Genomic DNA, 27039 nt, shown 5'->3' with positions numbered 1-27039 from the left:
GTAATGCTGTGGACGTATCAAGTCATAATTTGGACATCTGCAGCAATCTGTAGTCATACTCTGGACTTCTGTAACCATACCATGAACGTTTGTAGACATCTGTAGTCATACTGTGGGCACCTGTAGTGATCTGTAGTAATATTGTGATCATATGTACTCCACACTGTGGACATCTGTAATCATCTCCAGTCATATTGTGGACATCTGTAGTCATACAAACTATGGGTGTCTGTAGAAATATTAAGTCATACTCTGGACAGCCGTAGTCATACTATGAACATCTGTATAAATTTGTAGTCATACTCCTGACATCTGTTGTCATACTGTGGATGTCTGTACAAATCTATAGCCATACTGAGGATATCAGCAGTCATACTGTTGACATCTGTAGTGAAAACGTGGACATCTGTAGTCATAACGTGGACATCTGTAGTAATGCTGTAGATGTCTGTAGTCATCTGTCATGATACTGTGGACATCTGTAGTGATCTGTAGCCATACTGTCAACATCTGTAGTGATACTGTGAATGTCTGTAGTGATACTGTGGACATCTATAGTCATACTGTTGACGTCTGTAGTAATCTCTAGTCATATTGCGGACATCTGTAATCATACTATGGATATCTGTGGAAATCTGTAGTCCTACTGTGAGCATCTTTAGTCATAGGGTGGATGTCTGGGTAAACAACCTTTACAACGCAACTTATACCACGCAGTGCTTTTACAACGCAACTTTTACAACGCAAACCATTGCAACGCATTGCGCTGGGGGGCGCTCTAGGATAGGGAATAGGTTTAATGTACTATCCAACACCTTCCCTACTATCCACGGGGACTGGAGTTGGAATAGTAAATTAAACAATTCACTAACCAGCGCCTAAAAGCACTATGCGTTGTAATGGTATGCGTTGTAAAAACCGCGTTGTAAAAGCATGCGATGTAAAATCATGCGTTGTAATGTCATACATCCGGATGTCTGTAGTCATACTGAGGACATCTCCAGTGATCTGCAGTCATGGTGTGGCTGTCTATAAAAATCTCTAGTCATACGGTGGACATCTGTGGTGTTCTGTAGTGATTGTGTTGACATATGTAGTCATACTGAGGATGTCTGTAGTAATACTGTGAACATCTGTAGCGATCTGTAGTCATACTGTCAACATCTGTAGTCATACAGTGGATGTCTGCAGCTGATCCCAATATAACCCTGCACATCTTTGGCATACTGCAGGCAGTTGTGACATGATGCTGACCTGGCCTGATGATGATCAAACATGTCATACTGTGGGCATCTTAAGCACTGTAGAGACTGGGGTTTCATTGCTGCATCTGTGTTAAGCGCAACCACAATCTTTCGACAGAAGCAACACATGAAGAAGGAATTTATGCTTCAGAATGCCTGTTTATTCATTTGAGACCATAGTGAGTATTCACAGTCACACTTTTTAAAATTACAATGCTGTCTACTCCATAGTCTCAGGCTGTGCCAAGGTGCTCAATTCAGGCGGCGGTGGCAAAGCCAACATTGTTGTTAGCTCTGTCGAAGACGGTGTAGTACTCCCTCATGAAGACATCTCCAAGGACCCAGAGATCAGGCATGTAGGAATGTCTCATTATGAATTTGGCGGTGCAGGTTTTCTATTGGAGGACAGAAAGAGCGTGATCTATTAGCAAGATCGACTTCATGATTTAATACATTGATTATTTACAGCTGATTTACTCCTTGTCATGTGTGTTGCTGTCATGCAGGATATGAAGTGATATTTACTTTTCCATCCTCATGCACAAAATCTTTTCTTGAATGTGTCAGTGTCGGTGCCAGGCATTTGTGTGGAACTCTTTAAATGGACAATTGACTCAAGCAAGGTGCTCTGTACAGACTATTGTCAAGATATAGCGACAATTGTCCAAAAAGGCTGCTATGGCATTTTGTCCCTCTTATGCCTCGCTTGGTTCAGACTGTGGGTCTTATTTAGAATTTGACAGACAGGGTACTCCACCACAAACGTAGGAGCATCTCTCCAACATGCTGATGGCCCGCCCACTCCATTGAGGGTGGGCGGACGATCATGTTGCACTGGCTGCCCCCGCCCGTTCTGCTGGTGGAAATCTCACCCTGATGCCCCAACAGACTTGGGGCCATTTGTGTAAGTACATGAGACCATCACCCCATTTACAGAGTGATGCACTCTTTTTACTCTTTGGAGAAGCTCTCAGGGAAATATTTTTTGTTTTACAAAATCAAACTTGTGCATTTGGAATCTGTTCATGTGTGTGAGAGAGAGAGAGAGAGAGAGAGAGAGAGAGAGAGAGAGAGAGAGAGAGAGAGAGAGAGAGAGAGGCAGATGTATGCAGGTAAAATCAAAGAGCTAGAAGGAAACACAACAAAGATGTGGGAGGGGCCAGAGAAGAGAGAATTGAAGAGGTTGAACGCAGATAAAATGTACAACAGGTATAAGAGTAGAAATAAATGAGAGAAGCAAAACGATGAATACAGAGAAAGTGGGCACATAATAGAAAGATAAGAGATGACAACACATAGATGAGCTGCAGAGAGGTAGTAAGACAAAGCAGAGATAGATGCCTGGAAACAAAACAGTGAGCTAGGAGCAGACAGATGTCTGGAAAGGGGTGAGAAACAAGTGAGAGATGGAAGGGGGCAGCAGAAAGATTGTAAGAGAGAACAGAAAGATTGGAGCAAACAGATCTGAGAGATGTGAGAAAATAGAAAAGAGAAATAGGGTGAGATATATCAGAGAAATAGATACGGGGGAGAGATTGAACCAGATCTCAGAAATAGAAGAGACAGAAATATACAAAACACAGACATAGGAGGGCAAACAACAGAAAGTGTTGGGGAGGCATAAAAAGACAGGAAAACATAGAACAGAAAAATAGGCAAAGAATAGAAATATAGGAAGGGATAGCAGAGAGAGAGAGTGAGAGAGAGAATTGAGAGATAGAGAATTATTAAAAATGCAGAGATAGGAAGACACGTCACAGAGTAATAGGGGGAGACAGAACACTGAAAGGAAGTAGATGAAGAACAAGAAGATATATGGGGCATTTCATCTATCGCTGCCCACTTTTAGCGTGGACAATTCTAACATCGTCTATCGCCAAATTCTATCGCCCGGTCAGCGCACTATTAACAACGAGCATCGCCAAAGTGATAGAAATCACGGCAATAGCTGCAATAAGCGGCAATATCGCAGGATTACCGGCGATAAAAAAGAAGCGTTAGGGAAAACATTGTAGATAGGGAGATGTGGACTCAGCATTATGACCCACCTCCCATTATACATATGGCTAAGTTGGGAAAATAGCAGGCGTAAGAAACCGGGATATACCCGCTTAGTGCTTCTTTTTATGTTGCTAGACGGGTTAGCGATTCCCTTGTTGATAGGGAGAAGCTGTGTTAGTGATTGTTTCCGCTGAATTTCAGTCGGGAATGCCTACCTCGCATCTCATTAGCAAGGCTAGGCGAGGCACAAAGAAAATGGGCGCAAAGGCATGGATTCACGCGTTAGCGTGTCCATGCTAATAGGACGGTAAAATTATCACAGCTTTTTGCCCGAAAATGGATGCTAAAGTGGCGATCATTTTAACGCCGGGCCTTGTTGATATGCCTCTGAGTGACCAATTAGGGATGGAATGAGACAGAACAGAGGGGTATATCATCAAGCAGCAGCGATAGTTATCGCTGGCCGCTTTTAGCATGTACAATTCTATTGCCGTCTATCACCGGATTCTATCGCCGGTCAGCGCACTGTTAACAACGTGCATCGCCGAGGTGATAGAAATCCCGGCAATAGCGGCGATAAGCAGCAATATCACAGGATTACCAGCTATAAAAAAGAAGCATTAGGGTAAACATTGTAGATGGGAAATGTGGACTCAGCATTATGATCCACCTCCCATGATACATATAAAAAATCGTAATCATACGCTCTTGTATAGCGCCTTATCACCGTAAGGTCTCAAGGCGCTTGCTTTGGGAACCCGTCCTGGTCTTTCCCTGCGAGATTACTCCTACTGGGCATCCCCTAGGTGAAGACCAGGCATCCCATCGCGGTGGGGCCGTAGTGGAGATTAAGCAAGCTATTGCCCAGAGTTGCAGAGTGCGAACCCACGATTCGAGTAGGCACCGAGGCGAGAATTATCGAGTCCGTGGACATTATGAGCTCAAGACCCTGCCGCGTTTGGAATTGAACCCTGGTCCCGGGTCTGATCTCTGCATCCGGGTCTGCCTCCTCTAACGGGTGAGCCACACTTCTCCACATATGGCTAAGTAGGGAAAATGGCAGGCATAAGAAACCGGCGATATACCCGGTTACCTCTACTTTTTATGTCGCTAGACGGGTTAGGGTTTTCCTTGTTGATAGGAAGAAGCTGTGTTAGCAATTGTTTCCGCTGAATTTCAGTCGGGAACGCCTACCTCGCATCCCATTAGCGATGCGAGGCGCAAAGAAAATGGGCGCAAAGGCATAGATTCACACGTTAGCGTGTCCATGCTGTTAGGGCGATAAAATTATCGCCGCTTTTCGCCCTAAAATCGACGCTAAAGCGGCGATAATTTTAACGCTGGGCCTTGTTGATATGCCCCTGAGGTTTTAAAAATCATAAGGGAAAGGCAGAAGGATGTAGAACAGAGCAGAGATTTTATTACTCATAAGATAAAGACAGAAGGATGCAGAACCGAGCGGGGGGAAAATGCAGTGATACTTAATCAATTGATCTATGGATACAATGATAGAGAGCTAGGAAGGGACAGAACAAGAACGTAGATAGTGACACAACATAGGGGAAAGAGTAAAAATATAGAGATAAAAGGAAACAAAATGGAGAAAGAAGAAGGCACAAAAATGGTGGAAAGAAGGGACAGATGAACAGATAGGACAGAAAGAAAGTATATAAAATATAGGAGTTTTCAGAAGACGGAATAGCGATAGAACAGAACGGAACAACAGAGAAAGGAGAGGGAAAAACGGAGACAGAAGGCACAGCAGGCTCAGAAAGGAGAGATAGAATAAAAAACAGATGTAACAGCCGACATTACAGAGAGGGAGGAAGGAGAGGAGATAGAATAAGATAGAGAGGACAGAAAGATAGAAGGAGACAAAAAAGACAGGAGAAGGCAGAACACTGACATAGGAGGATAAAGAAAAGAGAGATATGAATGGACCAGACATGGAGTGATGGAAAGAAACAGCACAGAGATGGTAACAAAAGAACAAATAGATGCTGTGAACCAGAGGGGGTGAGAGACTGCAGTGATGCTGAAAGGCAGAAGAGATAGATTTGCAGAGACAAAAAAAGAGGTTGTGGGAGACAGAGGTAAACAATGATAGATAAGACATAAAAGAGAAGAAAGAACTATGATGTAGGACGGGGCAAAACAGAGAGCATTGGAGGAAGACAGTGAAGAGATGGAAACTAAAAGAACACAGAGATAGGATTATATTGAGCACAGGGTGATGACAACACAGAGATGAAGTAGAGAAAACAGAGATATGTGTAGAGACAGACCAAAGAGATAGGAGGATCCGGACAAGATACAGAGAGATTTCACTAATAATGCAATGAGAAGAGTGGAAGAACCGAGATATAGAAGGAAACAAACAAAAACAAAAGATATAGAAAGAGCAGAATAGAGAGAAAGTAGAGAAAGAATAGAGGGATGAGATGAAAAACTGAAATTTAAGGAGGAAAAATAGAACACTAGCATTGAAGGCGAAAGGAGAGACACAAACAGAGATTGGAGGGGACAGCACAGAGAGACATGGGAAAAACCAAAACAGAAGAGTGAGAAAGGAGAATTAACAGAGAACAAAGGAGTGGGAGAGGGCAGCATGGAAAGAGATGGAGGAGACGCAGCAGAGTTGTAAGATGACAAAGAACACAGATTTACTAAAATAGAACAGAGAGGTAAGATGAAACACCACAGATAGAAGGATATGTGAAAAAGGAAAAACAGAAAATAGCAAGCAGGAGAAAGAACAGGAATGTGTGAGGAGTGGAAGGAGAAATGAAAGGAGACAAATATGGGCTTGACTGTCACCTACCTGGTTGATGTAGGCTCTGGCAGGCACGATGAACGCCTTCCCGTTGATAGTGAAATGCAAGTCTGGTAAATCATCAATAGTGTAACAGTCAACACTAAACTAAAGTATAAGAAGAAGAGAGAACATTTTATCATAAGTTAGATGCAAATATCATAGATCTCTTGTGGCAACAGAAAGGTAAAGTTAATAATTTGAAGATGTTTAGAAATGGCAAGTCAGATGCACTTAAAATGTATATAACTGCTGGCATCAAACATGGAATTGAGAAATGTGTGGCATATGGCCCCTGCTGAGGCCCAGAACTGGCCATCATGAAACAAGGGGAGCTTCTGTTATGTTATGTTATGTTATGTTATACTCATTTACTTGGCACACAGATGCTCCAGCAAAGGAGCGTCCTGGCGCCCGACAAGGTAGCAACACAACACGACTGAATTGGAAAAAGCAGGAAAAATTAAGGGAACAGAAAAGTTTTTACTGCTCGAAGGAAAGAAAGCAGGTCCCTGAGGGCACGCATCGCCGGGGGGAGGGAATTCCACAGCAATGCGGCCCGAACTTGAAAAGAGCGGCCACCTGCCCTGCTACACTTGAAGCGAGGGATGACTGCAAGTTCTAGGTCAGAGGATCTTAAAGCCCGGACCGGAACATAGCAGGACAAAAGGTTGGAAAGGATGGTGGCAGAGGATCCCTTAAGAATTTTATAGGCTACGCAAAGGGCCTTAAACCGGATCCTTTGCGCAATCGGAAGCCAATGCAGCGTACGCAGGGTGTTAGCAGTGGGACAGAATCTAGGCAATCCCACAACAGCTCTCGCTGCGGCGTTCTGAATGCGCTGCAGGCGAGTGATTTCCGATTGGTTTAATCCCAGTAACAAGGAACTGGCGTAATCAAGCCTCGAAATCACAGTTGCTTGAATCACGAGTTGCCTACTGGCACCATCGAAAATTTTTAGCACAGGCCGTAGCCCGCGCAAAATGCCAAAGCAGCACGCCGCCGTGCGCTTAGTATGGCAGACAAAGGTGAGAGTTGGGTCAAGCCATACCCCAAGGTTTTTTAACTCAGTGACCGGAGTTGGCGTAGAACCCAGATCCGACGGACACCACCTGTCTCCCCAGAGTTCCGTATGTTTGCCAAAGATCATGACCTCCATCTTACTTGCGTTCAGCTGGAGACAGTTGGAAGTCATCCAGCTGGTGACCGCCCGAAGTCCATTCTGAAATCTGGGGGCATCCACATCCGCATCCCCGCTGATCGTGACCGCTAGCTGGGTGTCATCGGCGTATGACACCATGGTCATACCCCAATGCCTAACCACCTCAGCCGGCGGTCTCACGTAAAGATTGAATAACGTGGGACTCAGCGAGGAGCCCTGGGGAACCCCCAGATCCAGAAGATGGGATTTGGACTGATGAGGCGGGACGGCCACGCAGAAAGAACGGTTGGCAAGAAAGGAACGGAACCACTGGAGAGCAAGGCCAGTAACACCAGCCTCCTCCAGACGAAGCAGAAGGATCGGGTGGGACACGGTGTCAAAGGCGGCGCTTAGGTCTAATAATATCAGCGCCGCCGTTTGCCCCGCATCTAGCACGGAGCGGAGATGCTTCACCATATACAGAAGAGCAGTCTCCGTGCTATGCCCGGCCCGAAAACCATTCTGCGTGTTGTCTAGGATATTTGCCGGAAGAAGATGGTCCGAGAGGACAGAGTTGACATACGCCTCTGCTACTTTGGCAGGCCACGGGAGAAGTGAGATTGGACGATAATTCTCGGGCTTGCCGATGTCCAAGGATGGTTTCTTAAGAATAGGCATGACCACTGCCTGTTTCCACTTCAGTGGGACTACGCCAGATGTTAGAGACATATTGATCAAGGAGCAAACCGGTGAGAGACCGGAGGATACTAGGTCTTTGAACAAAGCTGGCCGTAAAGGATCAGCCGGTGACCCTGACTTCACCTGCTGGGCCAGTGTACTAAACCTTTCTGGTGTTAAACTCGGGAAGGAATGTAAAACATCCAGAGCTATGGGCTTAAGAGGACTACCGACCAAGGGCACAGTCGAGGGAAAGGCTCTGTAGATGGCATGAACCTTTTCCAGAAAGAAATCCGCCAAGATTTCACAATGTGCGGTAGAACTCTGATGGATCACAGCCGCCTTTTTAGCAGTAAGGTCTTTCAGGGCCTTAAAAATAGTTTTGGAGGGGTTGGTACTGGTGCTGAATTGCAAGGCGTAAAAGGCCGCGCGGGTTCTGCACACTGCACGATGGTAGAGTTTTACAGTGGCCATATACAAAGCTTTTTTATCGCTGTTATAAGTTTTGCGCCATTCCCGCTCGGCACGCCTACAGGTGCTTTTAAGCACCGGCAGCGACTCATCGTACCACGGGCTTGGATCCCTTGCCCCACATTTACAAGAAACTACTGGAACAAGGGAATCAAGAGCCCTAGTGACCCACTCGCAGAAACGATCATAGCCCACATCCACAGTCTCAGATAGACCTAGCGGGTCGGTAGACAGAAGATGAATAAAGTCATCAAGTTTCAATTTATTCCACCGCCGTCTAGGAATAGAGCGCACCGAGGGTTTAAATTGCGGCTCATAAAGGGGGCACTGGATGCAAACCAGATAGTGATCAGTCCAGGTGAGCTGAGATGGAGTAGAAATGCTAACTTTCTCTAAGTTGGTGAAAAAAGGATCTAAAATGTGACCACCAATATGAGTAGTATCTAGTATGATAGCCTCTTCGCTTTTAAATCCTAGATTCAGATTATGTTGCTATCAAGAGCAGGTGGTCCCATTGGGCCCTGGGAATAGTCTGGCACTGGTGAAAACACAAGAGGCTCTGTCTGGCCTGTGTGAAAAGTAGTGGCTTCTGAATTTATCAATATGTACCAGTGGGAAACTGTTTAACATAAATAGGGAGCCGCAGCAGTGACAGCAAGTTGGTTACATCTTCTGTGCTGACATGCTGTCAGATTGTCGCAAAATCAGTAAAACTGGATGGGGGTCTCTTTTATAAGTACTCGCCTTATGCACAGTAGAGTGTTGGGCGCCCATGACTGGGTTGGACAAGCCAGGCCCTGACGTCCACACCCCAGCTGTGCATGGCCAAATAAACTCTGCCATGGTGTCACAGTACTGTGAGAGTAATGCAGTACCTCAAAAACTTTGTGGAACGATTTTGAATAAAAATACGATGTATACTTGTGAGAATGAGATGGCTCTGACAAGAGCCTTTTTGTTCCTAGTGCATTGTTCACATTTAGTGGTAGACCTGGATACATTCCTTTAAGTTGTTTATTCCCTTCTGCTGTCAAATACACTCTGCCTCTTCCAAAGATACCAGGCATGTCAAAGTGGATGTTACTGTGGCAGATGAACCCCATGCAATGGTCTCTGAGAATTATCATAGCATCAAGGTGCTCATAATTCGAATTGCTTTGCACCACAGACCGCAGTTGATGCCATTTCATCCCTTTGTGACCAAACAAAGTAATGTGCACCATGGGAACGCCTGGATCCTTGTCATGTCACATTTTTTGCAAACTTACAAATCTAAAAGACAAAGGAATATCCCAGAATCCAGATACGAAGAATGATGCTGTCCTCCTAGTGTGAGACAGAGAAGAGCCTGCTGCGGAATGTCAAGTGTTCTGAAAGTGTGTGATTTGCAGAGAACAAAGGGGCATATTATCAAGCAAGGGCGATAGATTACGTCACTTTTTTCGGCAGGAAACTGACGCCAAAGCGACGATAATGGGCTTGATAATATGCCCTTGTTAATTCCCATAGAAGCCCAGGTTAACACCAGAACCTGGGCTTCTATGGAAATTCACAAGGGCGTATTATCAAGCCCATTATAACCGCCTTAGCGGCAGTTTCCTGCCGATAAAAGCTGCGATAATGTATCACCCTTTCTTGATAATATGGCCCAAAGTCATTTATAGTTGGCTGAGGGTTTACTGTCCAGTGAATGGAACAGATTCATGGGCTTAATTACAAGCCACTCGTGCTGCCGGCGCGTCACTTTTAACATGGGAAAAAGTGATTCGCCGTCAGCGCAAGGGGCTTGTAAGACCCCTGGTGTACAATTGGAATTTAATAATTTCTTTAACTATATATTAATAAATAATGTTGGAAAATAATCTGGAGGAACTGGAAAGATAACCAAAAAGCCAGTGTTGTAAAGCTCCCTTTATTATCTTCCACGTTTCCTGCACCTTGTGAGGGGCAGAAGTGCACTGTGTACTGAGTGTGGCATTGTATTGTGTTATGCTTCATGGCTAAAAAATGCAACAAGTGCTTTTAAGAGTACTGTGCTGGTAGCAGGTGTTTGGGTGTGGCAGGGAAGGTTTAGAGACTGACCTATCTGTACAATGCAGATCAGTTCAGGATATATTGTTGGGATCTTTGAAAGGGTGAAGGTTTTATACCATAAAGAAGTCTGAGACAGCATTCGAACTTGAACGAAGAACACTGCAGATTGGATATGAGGGCAATAATCCTTTAAACCTATGATAATCTGGATGCTACGGGGAACCCCAGCGTATGTTAACATCGGAATATTAAGGAGATCGTATCAGCTATTTTTGAAAGATATACCCAACCCTGAGTAAGTCCATGTTGGTAGAAACGCGTTGGCTGGGCTGATGTATGCATATCGCTTATGACTGCAAATAAGGAATAATTGAAAAAAAGAAACTTCAAGACTCCGTGCTCAATACTTTTTGGATTTTGTGGATTTTGATATATTGATTGTATTTCACAAACTCATTGTGTATAATTGGGTGCTCCTTTTCATTGCTTGATTATTTGGAGAAATATCTTCTTTTTATTGTGACTTCTAAGCTGTGGGGTCACGAAAAGTTGGGCATTATAAAGTAACAAACAGATTGAGAACTATTATACGTGTGCAGCCAACATTTGCCTACACCGCTGACAGCACAACTTTAGTAATTACAATTATGTCCAAGCCTAGTGCTTCCAGTGGTGCAGTGTGCAGAGTACCAATGCCCGGGCATAGCCGTCCTGCTTAGGGCGACACAGTGAGGAATAGGCAATACTGATGGATAGAATGCCCGATTAATCTCAGCCACTGCTAATTTCTCAGGTTGCATCACAGTTCATTGTTATTTTGGTCACCGTGCCACCTCAGTTTAGACCCAGCTGTGAGAAGTTGGCCTGGCATTTGCTGTCCACTATTCTAGTGGCCACCTTGCACCAGTCCAAACGACCCTTATTGATGGTAGGTTAAAGACAATCGTAATAGAAAGCTATCCCAGTGGTAGCTGTGGAGAGCAGCCTTCAGGCTAAGTCTTGAAGGAATGTAAAGCAGCTTATTTTACCAGTCTATAATCTCGTGAATGCCCAAATAAAAGGAGAACCACACCAGGTATGTATTTATTCGAAACACATCCCTCTAGTCTCTTTATGAGGCTAGAGGCAAAAGTACATTCAGTGAACTTAATAGCCCACAGTAAATTAGCACAATATACGTTGAGCTATAGGGGCGTACCAAACCATAAATTAAGAAAGTGGTATAAGAACTATGACTTGCATAGACACAAGGCCTAGAGCCTTTGGAACAGCTGGGGCCACCAGGAACCACCCAAGGTTGTGACACAGGGGACCCACAGGGGACACATGCAGTGTGTGAACACAGCCGCGAATCACCATTCACTGCTATGGGGAAAGTCACGGTTGAATTTGGATGCTAAGGCAGTTCCTAATTTTTGTTCTTCATTTCCATTGAAATGAATGGCAACTCCATGACGAGTTACCCTTGTCATTTGCATCCAAGTGGTTAAGGATAAATGACACTTAGAAGAGGACTTGGAGCAAACCCCTTTAGAACTTGGTCGTTCTAGAGTCAACACCCACGGGAGCACTGGAGTACTCGAGTTACCTCACCCAGAGAAGCCGGGTGAATAGGTGTCTTTTCTTGTCGGGTTTCATCGTCGTTTTCAATTGTGAGCTGCTGCAAAGCGCTGCAACCGTCCAAGTGGAAAGTGTCCGGTGTGATCCAAGCCTGGATCAAAGATGAGAGGAACCTGAAAGCAGAGGGAACAGAGTCTGGGTCACTTACCAGTGACCAGGAGCACGATTGGCGGATACCCACCGATGTTGGGTGATTTCAGGAGAAGAAGGTGAAGCTTGACTCTTCAGCCACGAGGTCCTGGCAACATCGACGACAACCAGAAGCTGGATTCAAGCTGTCCCACAAAAGTTGTCGAGTGCTGCTGTGTCGGTGCCCGGATTGGACCCAACAAGCGTTGGCAACAGCAATCCATGCAGAAAGCAGAGATAGGCTACGGTGAATACCAGCTAGATCTGAGTGACTCATCACTTGGTAGGACGTCAGGGCACGTCTACAGCAACCAGGGAAGCCCAAGGAAAATCAGAGTTACCTTTGAGGGGACCCACCAGTCGACGGACTGGGGATCGCAAAGGCGCCTCGAAGGGAAATGCAAAAAGCAGGCTAACGGAACACTCGTGGAGTGTTGGCCCACAATCTTCGGTGCAGATAATGCCCGGGACTTGGGTTACACATAATCCAAAGCACAACTTCCAGAGACCTCAGGAAGTGAATGAACTTGACAAATGTGCACGGTGTCCAGATTTCTGGTTCCACATCACTTATGAGGATTTCGGGTCTCAGCTTTGCTGGAGACTCAGGTCAGTCTTAGTCTGGAAATCCTCTTCCTGGGCTGCAGGTACTATGGAGTCCGGCGGAAGCTTCGAAGATAAAGACCGGCAAATGCTTCATTGGTACCTGTTTAAACAGGGGAGTCACTCCTTGACCCCAGGAGAGATTCTTATGTATTCTATTCGTTAGAAGAGCGTTGAAGTTCCAGGATTCTGTTTCAGAGTTTCATCCAGGTGTGATCTAAAGTCCTGTTATGGACATAAAACCTCTAATCTGACCTGTTAGTCGTTCAAGAGAGAATTAATCAAAACCTTTCAACAGAGATGCAACATCAATAGAAGGTATTCAAATGGACATAATATTCTGTAGTATTTCATTTATTTTCATTTTCAAAATTTAGGATAGAAAAAATGTTTTTTTAGCATTATTTGATATTTTTTAACATAAGACAAATAAATAGTTCAGTACCGGAAAACACATTGTTTGTAATCAACTGACTTATTTTGAACCCCACATAAAAACCAAACAGTGCTGCCTATCTTTCTATCACTCATACTACATCTTTCATTCAAATTACATAAATACTCTTATTAGTTACTGAATACAATAAAAGACAACAGAGAACAACAATACATCTGAGATCCTCATTTGATCTTTTTTCATTAAATATCCATTTTTTTCTCTCTTGTTGAGTTCAATTTATATGTTGTTATTTCATTTATTTCTTCTTCTTTTAATATTTCTTTATGTAAGGGTCCCTGATGCATAGGGCCTATGTACGTTTCGGTGATCTATATGATTTGCATCACCTTCTTCAGGGCCAGACAAATACATACACATACATTTAATAAAATGAGGGGGTTCTTCAAATCTGAAATACGAAATATAGTATGCTACATATTAGTTTGACAATATACGTTGCATCTTGTTCACAGAAACTAAAAAGTATACTTAAATTTAGTACATGCTATTGTGATAATACAGGCCCACCTATTGGTGCCTGTACTAGGTAGATATGTCTGTCGTGACCAAGGAGGTTAAAGCCCCAAAGGTTCCTAGTTTGTAGCAGAGTGGGGGAGATAGAGCAGTTAAAAATGCCTTGACAATTGTGTGACTTAGTAGAATCAATCTTCTGGGCCTTGGCTGGCGTAAAGTAGGCACGGTAGGCACGGCGGAGAAATTTGAAAATTGTAATAACTTATGGCGACTGTTAAGCGAGACGTCTCGGGTGACCCTGCAACACTTCTCCCATTGGTCAACTGTGATCTCTCTACTCGTATCTGCCTCCCATTCCTGTCTTATCTTGAAGTCTTCTACAGGGAGCATTTGGGCGCATGCCTTGTACAGTTTGGAAATGAGGCGTGCACCATTCGTATTCTCCAGGACCAAACTAAGCGGGGGAACGAATCCGGTTCGACCGGATATGAGGGGAATGCCGCACGCAATGCGGATTTCATTCTGTTCATTAAGAAGCGAGTCATAAAGCTGCATTCGGTGAACCTGTCGTCTTCGTCTATGGAGAAAATATAGCCCCCGGGAGCAATCGCCTATCTTCCCAATGTCAGCTGCTGCCAACACGCGCTGTACTATTCCTTCCCCAGTGAGTGGGAACCATCTGGCATTGAGCAATGGCAGAGCAGAAGAGTATAGAGATGTAGCACCCGTGTGCTTTCTCAGCTTGTCCCAAGCCCAAGCAGTAGTTGACATCGTCTGAATGTCCTGCCTGTCTCGTCGGAAGCCAACCGGCAACACCTCACTCAATTTGCCCGGTAGAACTAGGTCCGCCTCTAGTCTCAAAAATGGGATTCGGGCGTCAGGGTCAAACCAGGCATGTTTGTAGCGGCATTGGGCCACCAAATAGTACAATTGGAAATCTGGGATGTTAAAATGTCGTATGGCAGGGTCAGGATGGACCAGCGCACGCGGGGCCGTTTACCCCCCGTACCAGTCTGATCATGAGTGTCCATAGGGTGCGAAAGAAACCGCCTGCCAGGGGCACAGGAATATTGTTAAAGAGATAAATTTGGAGCGTACCACCATTTTTAATATGGCCAGCCTGCCCTCCTGAGTTGTGTTCAGGTGGATATGGATGCCAAGATACTTAGCTGAGTCCTGGCACCATTCAAGAGGGAATTCACAATCCCATCTGACAGTGCTCTTCGTTAACTGAAATATAATGGACTTATGCCAATTGATACCCAGCCCCGAAAATCTGCCAAACGGATAATTTCACGGATCAGAAGGGCCAGGTTTAAGTGGGGTTCGCGGATATACAGGATGGTATTGTCCGGATAAAGGTACGCTAAAAGAGAGCACGTCTTGAATTGTAGGCCTCTGTGTAGATGGCGCTCTTGGAAATGTCTAATTAGTGGGTCCATTGCTAGTATGAACAATAGGGGGGACAGGGGGCATCCCTGACGGGTCCCACGGTGTAACCCAAACGGCCTTGACAGAGTGCCATTCAAGCGTAGTCGCACTGTGGGGCCACTGAATAGTAAGGAAACAGTTGCAATGAAGGCATAAGGCAGACCCATTTGCTTCATAACCTCAACCAGGAACGGCCAATCCAAAGAGTCAAACGCTTTCTCGGCGTCAAGTAGCACCACCACTGCCGGGACTTCGGGCTGTGTTCTGTGCAGCACAGTGAATAAGGTTCGGAGGTTCAAAACGTCCGGGGACAAAGCCAGACTGCATTGGGGAAATTATGTATTCCATCAGCTGTGAAAGCTTGTTGACGAGTGACTCGCTAACATTTTGTAGTCAAAGTTTAACAGGGACAGCGGCCGATAAGAGCCGCACTGTTTGTGTTCCTTTCCTGGCTTTGGAAGAAGGATAATGACACTTTCACACATTGTGGGGGGGAGACTTTGCCTTTCCAGAGCCTTCGCATATACCTCAATTAACTAGGGGGCTAAAATGTTCTTGAACTCTTTATAGGCGTCTCCAGTAAAGCCATCTAATCGCAGGACAGTAGATCCTCGCAGGGGATCTATGGCTAGAATGACGTCGACGACGGTTATTGGTTTGGCCATGAAGTCTAGCATATATTTCTCCAAGAATACCAATGCAATTTCATCTAGGTATGCAGTCCGGGCCTTACCTGTGGGATCTGCTCTAGAAGTGTAAAGTGTAGTATAGTAATCTAAGAATTCGTCCCGGATGGCCACCATGGATGTGAGGGTGTTGCCGGCTGTGGAGTGCAGTTCAGTGATAAAGTTTACACCCATTTCCTTTGTCCAGTTTCGCGCCAGAGCTGGGGCTGAGTAACTGCTACCGGTTTGAACGGGACTATGCACAGGGACACCAAATGTGCCCCCAGTGCAGACTTTCTGGCACTCTCAAAGTGCACCCGCCCAGCCCCAATACACTAAAGCCTGTCTGGGAAGTGGTTACACCTTCCTGTGACAGGAAACCTATTGTCCAGGCCCCACTCCGGAGTTTGGTCCAGCAGCAGGAGGTCAGACGTGTGTCTGTGGCAGCAGCATCCATTTTGTGATGCTGGGGCTCGTTTAAACTATTACCTGGCAGACCAGTGTGTACATGTCTTCTCTCTCTAGAAAGGTAGAATTCTACCCCCGCCACCAGGACTGGCAGGGGGTAGGATTCCAAAGTGTTTGTCACCAAACACGAAATGTTTCCATGTAGCCATTCCAAATTTAGCATTTACAGCGAGGTTATAATGCACTTAAAAGTATATGGACTGGCTGCATCACAGAACAGCTTCAGAGAATAGATTTTGAAAGCTGCAGAGGGGGGGTCCTGCTCATGCATGGGAACCCTCTCACACAAAACCAATCACTCTGCCTTCAGGATTGATAAGGACTGCTTTAGGACTGACTGGTAGGTTTATATGTGTCATTGAATAAAGGTAGATATAGGTAACCTATATCTTACTAAGGGGTGCATGCACCACCTTACCCAGGCTGTAGTAGCAGTCCTGTGTTGCCATTTTGGAAGGCTTCCAGGGGTGGCATAATACATGCTTCAGCACCTGGTAGGCCTCTGGGGTACTTATGCCCTTAGGAGCATATTTACAATAAGTGGCGCATCTCTGCGTATCAGCAGGGATGCGCCAGTTATTGTGCGCAATGCCTCCGCCACCATAGATGTGCCGCATTTACAATGCGCCACACCATGGGGCAAAAACAGCACAGAAGCGTCACGCATCTGTGCCGTAAAAGTGGCGCATTGCTGGAGTTGCATCACAAGCGCTACGCAGCTCCAGCAAGGCTCTTGGGGGCCCTATCTTTTTAATGCTGCGTCAATCCTTACGCCTGCTTCAAGCTGGCACAGGGTTTTGACGCAGCATGGGCCTAAAAGTGACTGAGTGAAATCTTGTAGAATGCCCCCCCCCCAGCGCCGAAACAGCTCCTCCTGGGGCAGGGCTTCACAACGTGACGCATCTCCCAGATGCGTCACGTCGTAAATACCCTGCACCATGGCGCATCTGTTGCGCCGCTGCTGCGTCACCAAAGTGACGCAACGGCGGCGTAAAAGAGGCAAAAGGGGCTTGTAAATCTGCCTCTTAGTACCTAGTGTACCATATGCTAGGGACTCACAAGGGTACCTCAGTAACCAAACTGGGGTGTCCACTATGTCCTGCTTAGGGGGGTTGAGAGGTAACTCCCATCCCTCCTTCACCAGACACAATGGACCTCTGACAGGATGCCCAAACAGAAGTTCAAAAGGGCTGTAACCAACCCCCTTCTGAGGAACCTCCCTGTATGCAAATAAAAGGCAGGGTAGTAGGATGTCCCATCTCTGCCTAAGCTTTTCTGGGAGACCCTTGATCATACCCTTTAAGGTTTTGTTGAACCTCTCAAATAAACCATTGCATTGTGGGAGATAGGATGTGGTGAATTTGTAATTCAGTCCACACTCCTTCCACATTGCAGTCACGTAGCTAGACATAAAGTTTGCACATCTGTCAGAAACTACATCCTTAGGGAAACCCACTCTTGAGAACACTCCAAAGAGGGCTCTTGTCACCACAGGGGATGTAGTGATCCTAAGAGAATTGCCCCTGGGTACCTAGTGGGGTGGTCTACCACCACCAGGATAAATCTGTGCCCAGATGCTGTCTGAGGATCCATGGGACCGACAATGTCAATCCCTACCCTCTCAAAGGAAACCCCCTCCAGAGGTAGTACCACATGGCTTGCCACTGGCTTGACAGGTGACTCAAGAGCGACAAAACTCCTTTGTGTCTTCAGACATGTGGGGCCAATGAAAGTGAGGGACAAATCTGTTCCAAGTCTTATTTTGGCCCAAGTGTCCTGCTAGAGGAATATCCTGGGCTAGTGTCAATAGGAAGCCCATGAATTTCAAAGGTATAACCAACCTCCTGGCTGCACCAGGCTTGGGGTCTCTACTCTCTGAATACAGGAGTCTATCATCCCAATAAATCTTATGGGTGCCACTAGCATTCCCAGCAGCCTCAGAAGCTGCCTGCTGTCTGAGGGGTTCAAGTGAAGGACATCTCAGCTGCTCCTGACTCAGATCTGCCCTGGAAGGGCCCCCTGTCCCCAGGAACTTAACCTGATCAGGCTCAAGCTCATCTGGGACAGTTCCTTCTTCATGAGCACAATCATCTCCCTCAAGAGACTGATCCTCACTCTGAGTCAGGGGAGAAGGCACTGCCTTTACCCTAATGCTCCTTTTCTTGTAAGGCACCTGCTCCATTATTCCAGAATCCAGGGCCTGTTCAGTTTTAGACATTTTGGCCTGTGACCTGGTCACAGCAAACACATGTGCAGAGATTCCTAACATTTCTGCATGGGTCCTTAACTCCACTTCAGACCAGGCTGAAGTCTTTAAATCATTGCCAAGCAAGCATTCAACAGCGAGGTCTGCACTTACCAGAACTTTCTTGAGGCCAGTTACTCCTCCCCAGGAAAAATTAACAACTGCCAAGGCATTGTTAGTCCTGACTTTGCTAGCATTGGTCCCTTGGTAAAGTTCACCAAGTATGATCTTTCCAGGGTCCACAAAGTATTCTGTCGCCATTGTGACACTTGTCCCTGTGTCCCTGTAGGCCATATCCTCTTTTCCATTTATCAAAGGCTGCTGTCTGCATTTCCCCAAGTTACTGAGACTCACAAAGGAGGACATATCCATGCCTCCATCACAGATCAGTACAGCCCGAGTTGGAACTCTGACTAGGCCAGAGTCCATCTCAGAACCCAGGGTTAACCCTACTACACCCTTCTGCTGAGTACCACCACCTGGAGCTGAACTAGGGGGAACAGTTGCCTTAGGGGCAGTGGTGGCTGGATTTGAATCTCTATTTCTAGTACAATCACTACTCCAACAGCTGCTCTGCTTACAGACTTAACACCATGGTTTATGTTGGCCTTTCTTCTTGGAAGATTTGGAATCCCCACCTTTAAAAGCTTTTTTGGGACCTTGTGAAGACTTCTGGTCTTTACCCTTCTCCCCCCCCTTATTAGGATCTTTCTTCTTCTGGTGACCACCTTGGTCCTGTACCTTCTGCTTCACCTTGATTCTGACCCATTTGTCTGCCTTCTTTCCCAGTTCTTGGGAAGAGGTCAGATCAGAGTCTACCTGGTGCTGATGCAATAACTAGTTCTGACAGTTAATAAGGATCTGCTCCCTCATAATCAAGTTGTATAATCCTGTATAATGACGCACTTTACTGCCCAGTAACCAGTCCTCCAGAGCCTTAGTAACACAATCTACAAAGTCAACACAGTCCTGAGTCGGAGTCTTCTGGGTGTCTCTGAACTGTTTTCTATACTGCTCAGTGTTTAGGCCAAACTCATCTATGAGAGAACTCTTCGGGACTTTGTAATCATCAGCATCCTCTTCTCTTACAGTGAATAGCTTGTCTTTACCTTTTTCTGCAAAGGAGAGCCACAAGATTGCTGATCACTGCTCCTGGGGGACCTTCTGTACTTTGCAGGTCCTTTCCAGGGCAGTTATCCATTTGTGGATGTTATCCCCACTCTGGTAGGGAGGGACAATCTTGTTTAAGTTGCTATGGTCATAAGACATTTCCCTACCACTAGGGAAGTTGCTGCCACCATGGGACTCTAGTCCCATCTTTTGTCTAGCTTTTTCAAGCTCCAGGGCCTCCCTTTCTAAGGCTACTCTTTGTCTCCTTATCCTCAGCTGAGCTTCTTCAAGTCTCATCTGATGCTCTCTCTTCTCCTGGGAGGTGTCCTCCTAAGAGAAGAGACAGATGTCCCTGCAGATGTGTCAAAATGGTTAGATTCCTGTGAAGAAGATCATGGCCTTTTAGGCACACCTCTAACTCTTCCTGGGGGGGGGGGGGGACAAAGAAGGGACCCACTCGGCCTCCATCTCCATCTCCAGTAGGAGCTTCATTATCCAGGTCAAGGTCATTGTCACCTGCCTGGTCAGCATCATAGTCTGATTCCTGTGGGATTGGACCACTGGGATCTTCCTCATCTGCTGCTCCCAACCCACTGCCCACCCTTTCAGGCTGTGAAGCCTTTCTAAGGTCGTCTAACAGTAATACCTCTATGAGGCTTTGGGTGTTGGCACCTTTGCCTGTCTTCAGTTTCCTTGTAATACACAGAGCCCTTAACTCAGAGAAGGGGAATGTGTCATACTTAGATGTCTGTAGAGTACTGACATCTGGCAAGGACACACTGGGTCCTGGCACTGAAGACAATACTAGTGAGGTGTGGTGTATGCACCTACCTACTCTAGTTGTTACCTATTTAACTCTCTTGAGTTATAGAAAGGGAGTGCTGAGCCCTTGACACACAACTCTAAGTTCAGTAGAACTTACTGTATTTAAGCTTGTATTATATTTCCCTCTGGTACCTTTAGTGGTTTTCAAATGACCAATCACTTGAGATTATCTGGTAAAACAATGGCAAGCTGGAATCCCAGAGCTGCCAAAAATGCGAGAAGTTGGCCTGGCATATGCTGCCCACTATTCTAGTGGGCACCTTGCACCAGTCCAAACGACCCTTATTGATGATAGGTTTAAAGACAACCTATATAGAAAGCTATCCTACTGGTGGCTGTGGAGAGCCGCCTTCACGCTAAGTTTTGAAGGAATGTAAAGCAGCTTGTTTTACCAGTCTATAATCTCTTGAATGACCAAATGAAAAGAGAGCAACACCAGGTATATATATAAAATATATGTATTTATTCTAAACACATCCTTATTTAGCACACAGTAAATTAGCACAATATACGTTGAGCCCTAGAGGCGTACCAAACCATATATCAATAAAGTGTTATGAGAACCACGACTTGCATAGATACAAGGCTTAGAGCCTTTAGAACCGCTGGGGCCACCAGGAACCACCCAAGCTAGAGCCAAAGGGGCCCCACGGAGGACACGTGCAGTGTGTGAACACAGCCGCGAATCACCATTAACTTTCTATGGGGAAAGTCGCAGTTGGAATTTCAAGATACAGGACCCTTAGAAGAGGACTTGGAGCAAACCCCTTTAGAACTAGGAGGTTCTAGAGTCAACACCCACAGGAGCACCGAAGTACTCGAGTTACCTCACCCAGGGAAGCCGGGTGCATAGGTGTCTTTTCGTGTGGAGTTTCGTCGTCGTTATCAATAGCGATGTGCTGCAAAGTGCTGCTGGCGTCCAAGAGGAAAGTGTCCAGAGGGATCCAAGCCTCGATCAGAGATGTGAAGAACCTGAAAGCAGAGGCAACAGACTCTGGGTCACTAGCCAGTGACCAGGAAGGCGATGAGCGGATGCCCACTGATGTCAGGTGCCTACAGGTGAAGAAGGTGAAGCTTGACTCTTCAGCCACAAGGCCCCGGAGATGTCGACGATGACCAGGAGCTGGATTCGAACTGTCCCATGAAGGATGTCCAGTGCTGCCATGTCGGTGCCCGGATTGGACCCAACAAGCCTTGGCAACAGCAGCCCACGCAGAATGCAGAGATAGGCTTCGGTGCAGACCAACAAGGTCTGCGCAACTCACCACTTGGTAGGAAGTCAGGGCACATCTGGAGCAACCAGGGTAGCCCAAGTAAAAGTAGAGTTATCTTGTAGGGAACCCACCAGTCAATGGACTAGGGATCGCAAAGGATCCTTCAGCGGAAATACAAGAAGCAGGCCCACGGAACACTTGTGGAGTGTAGGCCCACGATCTTCAGTGCAGATAATGATACAAGTAACCCAAAGCACAGCTTCAGGTAAACTCCTGAAGTCAATGCACTAGCAAATATGCACGGTGTCAGGAGTGCCGGTTCCACATCACTCGTTTGGGATGCGGGTCTCAGCTTTGCTGAGGACTTGTGTCACTCTTAGGGAAGTCTGGAAATCCTCTTCCTGGGCTGCAGGTACTTCGGATTCTGGCAGGAGCTTCGAAGATGCAGACCGGCAAATGCTTTGTTGTTGCCTGTTTGAAAAGGGGAGTCACTCCTTGACCCCAAGGGAGATTCTTCGGTCTTCTAGTCGAATAGAACGTTGAAGTTCCAGGATATATGTTGCAGAGTTTCATTCAGGTGTAATCTGAAGTCCTAAGGACTGGGGTCCCATACTCATACTAAGATAGGGGGTTGGACATACTCTGAGGACCCACCTACGGGAGGGTCTGGGGAGAGGGGCGGTTACACCCCTTTCCTTTTGTCCAGTTTCGTACCAGAGCAGGGGCTGAGTGCCCCTGCAACTGGTCTGAACTAGGCTATGCACAGGGACACCAAGTGTGCCCCTAGCACTGTCTGAAAAGCATTCTCTGAATGCACCCACCCAGTCCCAATACACTAAAGTCTTTCTGGGAGGTGGTTACACCTCATTGTGACAGGAAACCTATTGTCCAGGCCTCCCATGACGGAGTTTTGTCTAGCAGCAGAAGGTCAGAAATGTGTCTGTGGCTGCAGCATCCATTTTGTGATCCTAGTGTTCTTTTAAACTAAAACCGGTCAGACCAGTGTGCACATGTCTCTCCCTCTAGAAGTGTGAAATCTACCCCCACTGCCAGGACTGGCAAGGGGTAGGATTCCAAAGTGTTTGACACCAAACACAACATGTTTCCATGCAGCCATTCCAAAGTAAGCATTTATCGCGAGGTTATAATGCACTTAAGAGTATATGCTCTGGCCGCATCATAGAGCATCCTCAGAGAATAGATCCCGAAAGCTGCAGAGGGGTCTTGCTCATGCATGGGCACCCTCTCACACAAAACCAAGCACTCTGCCCCCAGGATTGATAAGGCCTGCCATAGGGATGACTGATAGGTTTATATGTGTCAGTGATTAAAGGTAGATATAGGTAACCTATATCTTAGTAAGGGGCGCATGAACCATATTACCCAGGCTGCAGTAGCAGACCTCTGGTGTCTTTTTGGAAAGCTTTCCAGGGGTGGCATAATACATGCTGCAGCCCCTGGTAGGCCTCTGGGGTACCTATACCCTTGGTACCTAGGGTACCATATACTAGGGACTCACAAGGATAACCCAGTAACCAATCTGGAGTGTAACTAAAGTACATGCAATCAATTTAGAGAGGAAGCAGCTAGGCTGGGGTCCTGATTAGCAGGGCCCCAGATAGAGTAAATTCGAGAAACAATGAAACACCAGCGAAAAGTGGGGGTAACCATAGTAGGAAAACCCTACTTTCCTACATTCTCTAACCATTTGTTGGATAGTAGAGTAATGGATCAGAGTTTGGGAATTTCCACAGCCCTACATGCAGCGTGCTTTTCCCCAACTTCCAAGGCAAACCATGCTTTGGAAAGTTCACTTCCTATGTTTTAAGTAGGTTTTAATGCTGATTTCTCTGTAGTCATTGTACCTGTAAGGAATCCTTTTGTAAATTTCAGCCGGGCATAAATTGGGTATACCTTTGGGAATTCCCGAATGCATTCAATATCAAGTGGAAATGTGTGTGCCCTTCCACACAGCTACTGGGATCTAGGAATTGTGGGACATTTCTAGTGAATTTGTTGTGCCCTAGATTGTTTTGCAGTATCAAACATATATTGAGAAATTATTAGACTTAGAAATTGTCTAGAACACTCATTAACAAAATGCTTGATACAAATGTCTTTTTCTGTATGTACGTTTAGCTTTTATGGACATTACAGACTATATAACAATAATATAGTAGAATAATAAATCACTAGATCAGCCTTGCAATGTAGTAGAAATGAACTTTGTATATATAGATGGAATATGACTTTTAACAGGTCAGTTTAACTGTATTAAAAAATCAATGCTACAGTTAGATTTTCTGATTGATTTAGAATCTGTTTACATTAAGGGGCTGGCCATCATTGTACAAAACAATTGCTTCTAGCTGAAAAGTTTGTTAATTCTTTGATCCTATATCTGAAATGGAGAGGTATTGACACTTACCTCCCGATTAGAGTCCATAGTTGCTCCAATAACATTGAGGATATTTATAATTCCAGATCTGGGACCACCAATCATAGTTGTTCCAGAGTCCACTATAGCTTGACATCCTCCATCGCAGGCGATAATGTTTCCATTCACGGAGACACTGAGGTTGGAAGCAAGAGACTAATATCAATGGAGGCTCTCAAGAGGCAAATTAAATATATATTAACTCAAGTGTTCTCAAGTCTTAATTGTGAGAAACAGATCTAACATTTTCAGAGTTTCTCATCCTGGTAAGGGAAGCACCATCACCTGATCTGGGCTTCTCACTGGAGATAAAGTCACAGATGTGCATACACATTTCAAACACTATCGTATATATCATCAACTCATCCAGTAACAGGTGTCCTGGCATAACCTGTTATATCCTGTTTGGTTTTCTAGTTGTAATACTTAGTAATGATTTCAGTCTGCCTCAGACTATCTCCAGATTTGTTTTATATCCTAACCTCAAGCATTGATCTTCTGTAGGGTATGAGATCTGATGAAAATGGCTCAATCCTACAATTCATATTTGAGAAGATTAACCCTTCTCCTACACTGCATTCCCTACTAATCGGATACAGAAACAAACTCTGCTAGGTCACTAGGTTTTCACTGGGAGGTTTTACGTGTTACTGTAAATAGATCATCTGTGTACACAACAATCTTGTATGATCATACACGCATGTGTGTCTTTAAGCTTGGCCACTATTTCGCAAGGTTCACCTTTGTCTAACCATATCTGCCTGTGGCCCGTGGAAATAACAAGTAGGCACTGTCCTAAAAATAATTTCTACTAAATTTCAGCTTTGAAAGGTGGCAGCAAGAGACTATAATTTCAATGAAATATGGTTTAGGGATAAAACTCCCATACATGAAAAGACTGGCTGAACTACTTCCCAGAATCCACAGCTGCCCAGATTGCAAAAGAGGGTTGATTTTCATTGAAAAATGTGAGGTGTCCAAGTTGTGCTTTGGGCCCCTTCCCAATGTGGGCGCTAGACCCACCCACAGAAGTAAGGAACATTATTTAATGGGTGATGTGGGGGGATGCCGGATGGTAGGATATTTATGAATCCCCGCAGATTCCAGAACCTTCAGTTACGGAAATGTGGGGAACATTTGTTTTTAGCCTAAGGGCTTCTGGGTGAGAAAACCTGGTGCGAGCCATGCAAGTCATGCCACGGTGGAATTCCATGGGTGTCTTGTTTCCAGACTGCTTCGGTAGGTTTCAATAGGTGCCGGCTGAGCAACAGTCGAAAACCTACACCCACCCAAATCGTAAAATAAAATGGGTCCGTTTTACTTTTCAGTGTAAAATGTACAGTAGCCATGTAACATTTTGGGTCCTTTCCTGCCATGGGCACTAAGCATAGTCACAAAAGGAATGTATCATTTTGATTTGGCGACTTGGAGGAATGATAAGTGTAGGAAGTTTGTGGATCCCCTCAGATGCCAGAAGATTCCCTCCCAGAAATGTGAGGAGAATGTGTGTTTTTAGCCAAAGTTTGATGTTTGCAAGCTCTTCTGGGTAAGAACACCACATGAGAACCATGCCTTACCTAGGCCCAAAAATCTACAGCTAACTATATAGAATACTCGACATGTGGGTTAAGATAAAGATTGGGATGGTACTCATGTATCGGAGAAAGTTTGAACATCAACGGGCGTAAAGCAAGTCTGCGTGTTAGAACCCCTCTTGTTTATATATTGTGGATCTCTCAACAAAGTTAGATGAGCTGACAGCACATGTCCGAGCTTTGGTGGAGAACAACTGTCAAGTATTCTCTACGCTGATGTCTTATTACCACTCACAAATAGGAATTTTTTAGCTTCTCTCCTGTCTTGGCACTTACACAGAAAAGAATGGCCTGGAAGTAAACCGCAAAACAACAAATGTGATTGCTTTTAATCGGCGTATATAATAAAAAAAACTGCAAATGGTACGTCAGTAAAAACTTTATAGATGAGGTATCTACCCATGTGGATTTAGGGGCAACAATAGAAGCAAAGGGCACATCTGTACCCCAAAGAAAGGCAATTAATGAGAAAACCCAAGCAATCCATTTTGCCTTTTCAGTGTGGGCAAGATCCTTTCGAGGCCACGGTCTGAATCTTTGGGGGCAGGAATTAAGGCCAAACGTATACCTTCCGTTGCAAATGGATCAGAGATAATGCTAGGCACTGAGGTCAGCCTCCTTGACAAACTAGTGAAAAGATCGTATAAAGAAACCTTTTGGCTACCCAGATTTTCCTCGCCTGCTCAAGTTCAGCTGGAGTTTTCAATAACAAACCAGTCACTTGCCAGACCTGCGGCATTTGTAAAGCTCATCCGCAAACTGTGCGCAGCTGCCGACAAGACACTGGCTAAACGAGTTTGGACCGAAATCAATCTCCGACGGGGTAATGGAGCCTATCAGAAATATTTGGAGATCAGCATTGAGAGGCTAGAACTGGGAGATCTATGGAACGCCAACATATCTGGGCAAATCTTTAAGAAAATAGTAAATAAGCTGAATAAACTCCAAAGCTGGATCGCAGACAAAGAAAAGTTGTCCAAGCGCCTTCACGGATGGCTGGTACTGAAATCTTATTCAAGCCTAAGAGAATCCTTACTTTAGGAACACCCTACCATTGGAATGTAAAACAGACAGCCTGGCACTAGGACTTGGTGAAATACTTACACTAGGCTTCTTCCAAAAATGGAGGAAAGGTGGTGCAGGAAAATAGTTGCTGCCTGTGTCATCAGGGGGCTGAAACTCTACAACACGTTATATGTATCTGTCCTGTTCCCGTAAATCAGCGAAGAAGCTTAATAATAGAGTAAATTGACAACCTGCTGTATTATTTGGCACTTTAACCGCATTTTATTTTACTCATAGGCATTTTTAGGTCGAGGACCGTCGCACTGCGTAGCAGTTGGCGGAGCCCGAGATTTAATGTTTCTTAGAGGGGGCTTGGCACACGCCCCTCTTCTCCATTG

The 27039-nt window shown here is 45.4% G+C and overlaps 1 protein-coding gene across 1 annotated transcript in view; it reads right to left on the bottom strand.

Moving 5' to 3' along the window:
* Positions 1–1422: 1422 nt before the first annotated feature.
* Positions 1423–27039, bottom strand: part of LOC144772155 (pepsin A-like) — an 81217-nt gene continuing 55600 nt past the window's right edge. Inside the window, exons 7-9 of the mRNA XM_078656303.1 lie at positions 24033–24177; positions 6067–6165; positions 1423–1639 (exon numbers count right to left, since the gene is read on the bottom strand). Of these exons, the coding sequence (XP_078512429.1) occupies positions 1502–1639; positions 6067–6165; positions 24033–24177 (382 nt within the window). The 3' untranslated portion in view covers positions 1423–1501. The remainder of the gene's footprint in view (positions 1640–6066; positions 6166–24032; positions 24178–27039) is intronic.

This window comes from Lissotriton helveticus, chromosome 8 (assembly GCF_964261635.1).
Source record: "Lissotriton helveticus chromosome 8, aLisHel1.1, whole genome shotgun sequence".
In the NCBI taxonomy this organism is placed as follows: domain Eukaryota; kingdom Metazoa; phylum Chordata; class Amphibia; order Caudata; family Salamandridae; genus Lissotriton; species Lissotriton helveticus.
This window is presented reverse-complemented; position numbering and strand designations above follow the sequence as displayed.